Genomic DNA, 10,501 nt, shown 5'->3' with positions numbered 1-10,501 from the left:
CTTTGAAGCGGGCACCTGGCTCACGCACGGGAGGCAGCCATTCCAAACCGAATGCAATCAACCTTCAACCGATAGAAAGCACGCCTAAACGGGCGCCCGGTGTGATGAATCGAACCTCATCACTGGGAACTAATGCCGCCTTCAAAACAACTGGGAACTCGGAAATCTCTGACTTCAGTAGCCTACTTTGAAGACAACGGGGAACTCTGAAAAAACTAGCTCCGAATGGGAAAATCGTTTTGAACGGTCAACCCAGAATTCAAAGTCGGAGACTTGGCCATCTTTCTATAGCTCCGACATTCCGACCTGAAGATCACTGGCGTCATGATTTGACCTAGTTTTTGTCTGTGTTCCCAGTTGTCTTGAAAGCACCATTAGAGCTTCAATTTTGAATGGCATACTTATTTACATTTTATGCGGACTGGGGATGAGAAAAATGCGTTACCTGAAAAGGAAAGTGTAAATACAATATTTCAATTAGAACAATAACATATTCGCATGTGGATATTTGCAATAAACTACATTTCCAAAAGTGTGGACACCTGCTCGTGGAACATCTCATTCCAAAATCATGGCCATTAATATAGAATTGGTCCCCCCTTTGCTGTATATAACAGCATCCACTCTTCTGGGAAGGCATTCCAGTAGATGTTGGAACAACGCAACAGGGCCTTGCCTCCATTCAGCCACAAGAGCATTAGTGCAGTTGGGCGATTAGGCCTGTCTCGCAGTTGGCGTTCCAATTCATCCCAAAGGTGTTAGTTGGGTTTGAGTTCAGGACTCTTTGCAGGCCAGTCAAGTTCTTCCACACCGATCTCGACAAACCATTTCAGTATGGACCTCGCTTTGTGCACGGGGGCATTGTCATGCTGAAACAGGAAAGGGTCTTCCTTAAACTGTTGCCACAAGTTGGAAGCACAGAATCGTCTGGACTTTTGAATTGTATGCTGTAACATTAAGATTTCCCTTCACTGGAACTAAGGGGCCTGGACCGAACCATGAAAAACAGCCTCGGACTTCCTGTTTCCATCACAGCTGTCGTGATTTTTTGTATATGGTATGCCTTTACTCAAATAAAAACTGGATGAAACGTGGTTAGTGACACTTCTCTGAAAGGCTTTTATTTCGATACTTCAAAATTCCGCGACCCGGAAGGACTTTTTTTGTGTGTCGCTGACGAGTCGCTGGTCCATGTGTTGTGGTAGCTGATAGCAAGCTAACGTTAGAAAACTATGTTTAGATCAAAATGAGTTCTCAAAAGGGCAACGCATCGCGCTCGCGAGGACAAAAGCACCAAAACACGACTGCGTACAAGAACGACAAATATGGAGCAAGTGTTCAAGTAAAGGTAGGGTCTTGTGACTGGCTACTAACGTACATTTGGAGCCACTCTGGCAAGTCAGCTACAGTATGTTCACCATTTGTATGGATACTGCTGGGCTAATTGTAGCTCTACTGTTTTACTTTTCTCTGTGTGTATATCGGATGTTATTATTGTAGATCGCAAACTCGAAGGTCCACGACGGGTTATGTCAACGCTGCAAGGAAGTTATTGAGTGGAAAGTCAAATACAACAAATACAAATCCCTTACCCAACCTCGAACATGGTGAGTACACACGGTATGCTCTTTTGTCCTCGTGGACACCTTTCTTTCAATTCAAAATCCTATTTTCCTTAAACCTATTAAACCGAAGCCTTATTCCAACCTTAACCTGTATGGGGAAAAAAGTACAACGTTTTCTCAAACATGTTATTGTGGATGTATACTTGCCTTCCCATCAGTACTTTAACCCGTTTGTGAGAATGTTATATTTTGGATCTTCCTTTTGTTTTTTTGAGAAGAAATACACCAGACATACATCCCAGCTCAAAGTTATACAAGTAACAAAAAAATGCCAATCTGTGTTGCACGCATAAAACAAATATTAGACAGCAAGGCTCTTAATCCAGGATTGGATTCTCTGCTATTACCAAGCGAAACTTGGTTTTGCATTTAGCACAATTTAGACAGTTGACTTATAAGATATCTAACTGACAAGCATTTAGTTGTGAATTCCATACTGTAACTAGATCACATGGCTGTACATGTCTCGTAGTTGTGTGCTTAGAAACAAACACCACGTGACTGGGGACTACCGGTAAACTTTGTTATAGTGTGGACACTATAAATAATGAAATGGTTATTATTGGCATTGACCGTAACCGTGATCACAAAGAGTCAGATCTGTGCAATGTGATTCTACCACCGGTTGAGTGGGCTATATAGTTCTGCTATTTTTGTACCTGGCTGTACACCTTTTAGTTATTGGGTTGAAAGTAAAGGAAAGTAATATTGAAATGCGTGTGGGCATTCCTTGTCAAGTTACTACAAACTTCATAAATAAAAAAATTCTGACAGTTGAAATGAAGAACGCGATCTTTATCTCCTAACATCTTGCACAAGTTGACTGCTGATATTTACTTAAAAAGTAGCTACAAATATTAATGTCTATAAAAAATTCAAATAAATAGATTCAATGTTATTGACGGTATTGAAAAAACCATCCCGTGGTTATTTCCAAATACCCCGGTATATGGTTGACCGCCCAAGCCTGCTACCGGTTGTCCCCGCCTCTCGCTAGCACAGCTAAGGCGACACCGTGTATTAGCCATCTTGATAGTTAGCGACACCGTATGCTAGGTAGCTTGCTAGTGTATGGTGTCGGCCCCACCTGCTGTGTACCAGAGTCCTCCTTAAGACTAGCTGGCTAAGCTAACAAACAGCCCTTGCGGTCGTTAACAGAACTGCGGAAAAGCAATGCCGATAGTCGGGGGCGCAGGACACCGCCTACCGGTGTACGGTTCTTCTTTTGGATTTATTGGCGGCTGCCATCCAACGTTATTGTGCATTATTGCCACCTACTGTACTGGAGCGTCCCCGCCTCCTGTCTGTCCTAACTTAAAGAATTGACAAATAGAAGTATAAAGAGGGGTTCCTGCAATGCTGGCCGCAATTGCACCCTTCTCGATTTCTACGGGTCTGACTGTTTTTGTGCTTGCCAGTTAGCTAGCAGTTCTCAGCTGTTAGCAGGCAAGAGGTTTTGTTTTTGTTTTTTACTGGCGATTCAAAACGGATGATTGACATATTTTTTTCGAGTCATTACTGAATTATTTAATGTAACAAACATGAAACCTTGTAAACAATTGATTTAGACCCAGGGTTTACCGTTGCCCGGGTAAGACTTGGCAATTTAATTGAAGTTTTACAGTGTATGTAAGTTCAGGACTTACAAATTAAATGGCTTTTCCACATCCAATGGAGATGGATATCTATCTATATATATATCATTAATCCACGCAACATACGTTGGAATAATTGACACAAGTAGGAGCGCTACATCATTCGTGGGGGACATGTTTTTCTCTATACTTGTTTTAAATGTGGAAGACCGAGGGAAGCTTGTTGGGTATTCAGTGTGTTTGTGTGTTTTAGTGTGAAATGTTCTCAGAAGACGGTGAAGGATGCATATCACGTCATTTGTAAAACCTGTGCCCTGAAGCTGGAGCTTTGTGCCAAGTGTGGGAAGAAAGAGGACATCGTAATTCCGTGAGTGTTCCTACTTCCTACGCTATGGTGTGTGTGTGTGTGTGTGTGTGTGTGAGTCTAAAGCCCACACACAATGGGCTAAGCTGGCAGAGGTGTTGCTTGGGAACTGTGTTGTCTGTTTTGGGGGGGGGGGTGTTCAGGATTAAAAAATCAAAGTCCAGAAAACATTCCTATAAGATAATCACAGCGTTTCTAAGACTGCTATCTACTGGAGGGATACAAATATTGAGTGGCTGCGGATCCAACTTTTCTGGTCCTTCCCGAGCACTTAAGGTCCCGACGCTTCGGCGCATTTGCTGGATTCGCTACTTTACGCACAGTCTCTGCTTTTAGCTACTCGTATAAAACAGGTTACTCTGGCGTATGGTGCTCATTTAATAAAGTTAGATTAAAGCTGAATCAATGTGCAACATCACATAATGATAGTATTCTACATAGCAGAACTGAATATAATAGTATGCTACTGTAAGACAAAAACACCACCTAGTTTTGGAAATGTAAGGATTATTGTGCATATGGTTGCATTTTTGTCTCGTGGCCAAACCTCAGCGGTGCGCTACTAGGCAAAATTCGCTCACTGTACATAATTCAAAATAACACTACTTCAAAATAACACTACTTCAAAATAACACTGTATAATTAACTCAAGAAAATCGAAATGCACATCCCAGTGAAACTGACAGATCAAATGGTTTGTATGCAGATGCTGTATAGACGTTTCACCGGTAAAACTTGAGTGAATTGTCATTCACGATTGACAGTGAGGGAGACCACACATTTTTTGTTGTTGCATGAAGTAGAGGTAAAGAAACGCATGCTCAGAACGTGATCCGCACATGTGCAGAAGCTTCGGGACCTTTAGTGCTCGGGATGAATGGTACAGAAAAGTCATATCCGCAGCCAAAGTGAAACAAATGATCCAAATTTACCTTGTTCATCATAGACTGGGGTTGGGCAACGTCACCCTGTGTCTTAATGTGATTATTTACCCATAAAACATTGATTTACAGTGCATTTGGAAAGTATTCAGACCCCTTCCCTTTTTACACATTTTGTTACGTTACAGCTTTATTCTAAAATGTATTTAAATAAAAAATCCCTCATCAATTTACACACAATACCCCATAATGACAGCAAATGTATAAAACGTATAGAAAACAGAAATACCTTATTTACATAAGTATTCAGACATTTTGCTATGAGACTAAATTGAGCTCAGGTGCATTCTGTTTCCATTGATCATCATTGATGTTTCTACAACTTGGAGTCCACCTGTGGTAAATTCAATTGATTGGACATGATTTGGAAAGGCAAACTGAGCAATCGGGGGAGAAAGGCCTTGGTCAGGGAGGTGACCAAGAACCTGATAGTCACACTGACAGAGCTCCAGTGTTCCTCTGTGGAGATCGAGAACCTTCCACGACGACAACCATCTCTGCAGCACTAACAATCAGGACTTTATGGTAGAGTGCCCAGACGGAAGCCACTCTTCAGTAAAAGGCACATGACAGCCCGCTTTGAGTTTGCCAAAAGGCACCTAAAGGACTCTGACCATGAGAAACAAGATTTTCTGGTCTGATGAAACCAAGATTGAAATCTTTTGTCTGAATGCCAAGCATCACGTCTGGAGGAAACCTGGCAGCATCATGCTGTGGGGAAGTTTTTCAGCAGCAGAGATTGGGAGACTAGTCAGGATCGAGGGAAAGATGAACAGAGCAAAGTAAAGAGATCCTTGATGAAAACCTGCTCCAGAGCGCACGGGACCTGAGACTGTGCGACGGTTCACCTTCCAACAGGGCATCGACCCTAAGCACTCAGCCAAGACAACACCGCAGTGGCTTCTGGACAAGTCTCTGAATGTCCTTGAGTGGCCCAGCCATAGCCAGGACTTGAACCTGATCGAACATCTCTAGAGAAACCTTAAAATATCTGTGAAGCGACGCTGCCCATCCAACCTGACAGTGCTTGAGAGGATCGTCAGAGAAGAATGGGAGAAACTCCCCAAATACAGGTGTGCCAAGCTTGTAGCGTCATACCCAAGTAGACTCGAGGCTGTAATCGCTGCCAAAGCTGCTTCAACAAAGTACTGAGTAAAGGGTCTGAATACTTATGTAAATGTGATATTTCCGGGGTTAAAAATAAATACACATTTGCAATTTCAAAACCTGTTTTTGCTTTGTCATTATGGGTTATTGTGTTGATTTTTATTATCCTTTAAACTACTACTTCTACTACTAGTAGTAGTTTGATGGTTGTAGCCATCAATTATCCCATTAACAATCACCCATATTAGCAAACTTATTTCCTTTCAAATTTCTCTAGTTTAGGCTACTTATCGCATTGAACGATATCTGAAAAATGCCTGTGATAAGTGGTCGGCATCGATAATTTCCGGTTTATCGTCCCAGCTCTACCACACACCTCTCCAAAGTGTACACAGTGAGCGTCATGTCGCACGAGGTGCTCAAGTTCAGAATGGCCGTCCGTCAAAACCCATACAGAGCTGTGAAGTGCAGAGCCAGAGCTCTGACTTCATGTATAGCATGTTACTTAGGGGTATGGTTAGATGATAGGCTTTCTTTTAAAAAACATGTTACTGAATTGGGGAAAAAGCTCAAATTCAAGATAGGGTTCCTTTACAGAAACAGGGCTTGTCTGTCCTCCGTAAATAGAAAACAAATTGTGCAGGCTACTTTTATGTCCGTTTTAGATTATGGTGATATTATCTATATGCATGCATCGGCAAACACATTAAAACCACTGGATGCTATTTATCATTGTGCACTCAGGTTTATCACGGGTGATAATTACAAAACTCATCACTGTATCCGATATCAACATGTGGGTTGGGCCTCTCTATCTGTGAGGCGAGAGCAACATGCTCTCTTGTTTATTTATAAAGCACTTCTTTTAAAACTACCTCCATATATATCATCATTCATTTCCACTAGATATACTAATTTTAACCAGATCACAGATGTGGATTACATTAGACTCCTGCGGTCTCCACAGAGTTGTGTAGGACTGCTTTTAGTTCCTTTGCACCTTATTTATGGAACAAACTGCAGATCCAACTTAAGTTAGACACTCTGGTGTCCCTTGCCCATTTTAAAAATGTTATGGAGGATCAATATGTCTGTGATTGTTTCTGTTGAATTGTGTCTTTGTTTTGTATGTTTGAAATGTTCTTGTCTGTATGCCTAAAACTGTACTTATCAGTGTCCAAATCTGCCATTTTCAACCTGTATACAGGTATGAGTGTAATGGATTTAAAAAATGTTCTTTATATTACACCCCAAATACTGTTAATTGACCCCCGGGGTCAGTTGTAACATTACTTTCCATGTGTTTGAGACAAAATCATGCATTCTCTGATTGCTTTAAAATACATTTGTAGCAGACAAATGTAAGTTGTTTGTATTCCATTTTGAATTCTGTAGCTATTAAAAAGCTTGGAGTAACTTTCCAAAAGGTAAAAAGTGTTACAACTATCCAGAGTCTTCCCTACTTCTATTTCAATTGGCTTAAGTCTCTGAAGAACCTACAAAAAACCTGGATCGACATTCCAAAAGTGTGCTGTTGGGCACTAGTAGTTTCAGGCCGTAAAAATCATAAAGGGTTCCATTTGTCATTTTTTAAGTTTTTTAATTCAAATTCCTCCCAAAGGGTTTACACACAGAAGCAAGGAGAGGAAGAGGAGGAATACACCAATCAAAAGATGACCGGATGTACTCGGAGGAAGGAGGACTTCAATGAGCTTGATGATGACTTTGGTGACTTGGGCAGTGATGATGATGACTTTGCCAGTGACTCAGGTCCTGACAAGGCAGGAAGCGGCAAGGCCCTTGTCCCTAATGTGGCACATGTTAGTTTCAAAGACTAAAGACTGCTAAACCAGGATGACCCTAAATGTACCTCCAATCCATTTAATTGTATTAATATACTTATCCTCTGATTATACATACTTTTGCTAAGAAGACTCATCACTGTAGATTGATTCACTCTAAAATACAATAGCCTACTTGTGTTGGGATGTTAAATGGACAAACACCACTTTCAATTAACTGTTTTGTAGTAAATCCTATCAGACAGCAATTTTTGTCATGCTTTGATGGGTTTAAGGAAGCATTATCTTGTTTTGTTTGTGAAGGAATATTCACAAGCACTATTGGATTGAAGTCATAATAGTGCCCCAGCAGCTGTTTTTAAACTTTTCCAGATACAGAAATACACACGCATGTACACATGTGTCAAAAGATACATTTTGAGAAAATAGTCATTATTTCTATTTATTCTGACAATGTATTTTGAGTAATATGCAATATTTCAGCTCAATGCTTTCCTCTGTAGGCCATAGTGGAACATCTTCTCTCAGATTTCTCCCTTTTTTAGAGCTACAAGTGGACCATAGTCTTTATGGTGAGTCGCACTAACTTGTTACCACACTTTTAACATAATTCATTGATCTCAGTGGGTTTTATTTAGTGCCTTTGGTAATGACCACATGCCAGTTTTGTTCTGCTTATTCAAACACATGATCTAAAGTCCAATGACCTTAGTGCTCCTCCTGACTTAAAGGAGTAGTTTACCCAAATAACAAAACAAAATGTGTTTCCTTAACTTGAAAGCATAGTCTGTCCTCATGCATAGATTGCTTTAAGATACTACAATGATTAGTCTGTAGATGCTGCCTCAAATTTCCAGAGTGAGCGCTCTGCTACTTTCGAAAAATGTCTTAATTATTTGGATGCAGATATCAAAAGTATGCCAAGCATATAGGGCTCCTGAGTGGAGCAGCGGTCTAAGGCTCTGAATCTCAGTGCTAGAGGCATCACTACAGACCCTGGTTCAATTCCAGGCTGTATCAAACCCGGCCGTGATTGGGGTCCCATAAGGCAGTGCACAATTGGCCCAGCATCGTCCGGGTTAGGGCTTGGCCGGGGTAGGCCGTCATTGTAAATAAGAATTTGCTCTTAACTGACTTGCCTAGTTAAATTGAATAAAAAATATACTTTTTTCTATTAATTTCATTTCAGGAAGATCCTAAACATAATAAACTTTGGGCCAAACTCGCATGGAATGCCCCTGGAGATTAAGACAAGTGTATCAATCATATTTCCTTTCTGTGTGAGATGATCTGCGTCTTTCTATCAACTGGAACATCTGTGGTTTAGGGCTGAAGCAGTGCCTGTTTGAAATTGTCTGGATTATGACATAGAAGTTGCTTAATACAATTGTCTTCTGGTTTATTTCATTTGAAGATGTTAGCTAATTTACTTGGCCTATTGGGACATATATAAAGCACTATTAATCATTAGTATCATAACAATCTCTTAATAGTTTCAACCATATTTTGAAGCAATACATTAGGCCTAATTATTTGTATTTTCTACAAACACTGGAGTAAAACAACGTTATATTTTACATTTCCATTTTAGTCATTTAGCAGACGCTCTTATCCAGAGCGACTTACAGTAGTGAATGCATACATTTCATACAACTTTTTTCTGCGCTGGCCCCCCGTGGGAATCGAACCCACAACCCTGGTGTTGCAAACACCATGCTCTACCAACTGAGCTACAGGGAATTTTAGGTTACGATGTGGTTAGTCATATGAACTAAGCTCATGAACTTGTGATATCCTTCTGAAACTAAGTGGTTACCATTGTGGTGTTTTTCAAATTAAGGAGTAGGCCTTTAATACATTTTTTTTTTACAATTTTCAACGGGGTATTCAATATCTTTTTGACCCAAACCATTTGGTGCCCTTACTTATAAGCCATTGGAAAAGCTCCTTGGTGTTTGTGGTATATTAACTCCTAGTATTGCACACAGCTGGAATCATGCAAGTTATTTGTTAAGCAAACTACACTGAACAAAATATAAACGTAACCTGGTCCCATGTTTCATGAGCTGAAATAAAAGATCCCAGAAATGCTTAATACGCACAAAGCTTATTTCTCTCATTTTTTGCACAAATGTATTTATATCTCTGTTAGTGATCATTTTCTCCTTTGCCGAGATAATCTATCCTCCTGACAGATGTGGCATATCAAGAAGCTGATTAAACAGCAGGATCATTACACAGGTGCACCTTGTGCTGGGGACAATAAAAGGTCACTCTAAAATGTGCAGTTTTGTCATGCTACACAATGCCACAGATGTCTCAAGTTTTGAGGGAGCATGCAATTGGCATGCTGACTGGAGGAATGTCCACCAGAGCTGTTGCCAGAAAATGTAATGTTAATTTCTCTACCATAAGCCGCCTTCAACGTCGTTTTAGAGAATTTGGCAGTACTTCCAACCGGCCTCACAACTGCAGACCACGTGTAACCACACCAGCCCAGGACCTCCACATCCGGCTTCATCCCCTGCTGGATCGTCTGAGACCAGCCACCCAGACAGTTGAAACTTTGTTTGCACAACCAAAGACTGTCTGCACAAACTGTCAGAAACCATCTCAGGGAAGCTCATCTGGTCTCGACCTGACTGCAGTTCGGCATCGTAACCAACTTTAGGCAAATGCTCAACTTCGAAGGCCACTGGCACGCTGGAGAAGTGTGTTCTTCACAGGTGAATCCCGGATTCAACTGTACCGGGCAGATGGCAGACCGCATGTATAGTGTCATGTGGGCGAGCAATTTGCTAATCTCAACGTTGTGAACAGAGGGGTTATGGTATGGGCAGTCATACGAATGCAATTGCATTTTATCAATGGCAATTTGAACGCACAGAGATACCGTGACGAGATCCTGAGGCCCATTGTCGTGCCATTCATCCGCCTCCATCACCTCATATTTCAACATGATAATGCACAGCCCCATGTCGCAATGATCAGTACACAATTCCTGGAAGCTGAATGTCCCAGTTCTTCCATGGCCTGCATACTCACCAGACATTTCACCCATTGAACA

At 41.1% G+C, this 10,501-nt stretch overlaps 1 protein-coding gene across 1 annotated transcript; it reads left to right on the top strand.

Annotated features, from left to right (window-relative positions):
* Positions 1-1,075: 1,075 nt before the first annotated feature.
* On the top strand, positions 1,076-9,535 carry cssa20h9orf85 (chromosome ssa20 C9orf85 homolog). Its single transcript, XM_014160661.2, has 4 exons — positions 1,076-1,348; positions 1,501-1,607; positions 3,474-3,587; positions 7,254-9,535. Exons 1-4 carry the CDS (start codon positions 1,247-1,249, stop codon positions 7,468-7,470), a joined length of 540 nt encoding a protein of 179 aa, XP_014016136.1. The 5' UTR covers positions 1,076-1,246; the 3' UTR covers positions 7,471-9,535.
* Positions 9,536-10,501: the final 966 nt, after the last annotated feature.

The sequence above is a fragment of the Salmo salar genome, chromosome ssa20 (assembly GCF_905237065.1).
Source record: "Salmo salar chromosome ssa20, Ssal_v3.1, whole genome shotgun sequence".
NCBI lineage: Eukaryota > Metazoa > Chordata > Actinopteri > Salmoniformes > Salmonidae > Salmo > Salmo salar.
The sequence above is the reverse complement of the archived record's forward strand: the minus strand, read 5'-3'. Positions and strand labels throughout refer to the sequence as shown.

What these genes read in the sequence shown, in the direction of transcription:
- cssa20h9orf85 (XM_014160661.2), top strand. Translation starts at nt 1,247, where the DNA reads ATGAGTTCTCAAAAGGGCAACGCATCGCGCTCGCGAGGACAAAAGCAC. An exon ending in GAGCAAGTGTTCAAGTAAAG is followed by an intron (nt 1,349 to 1,500) that starts GTAGGGTCTTGT and finishes TTATTATTGTAG; the next exon opens with ATCGCAAACTCGAAGGTCCA. An exon ending in CTTACCCAACCTCGAACATG is followed by an intron (nt 1,608 to 3,473) that starts GTGAGTACACAC and finishes TGTGTGTTTTAG; the next exon opens with TGTGAAATGTTCTCAGAAGA.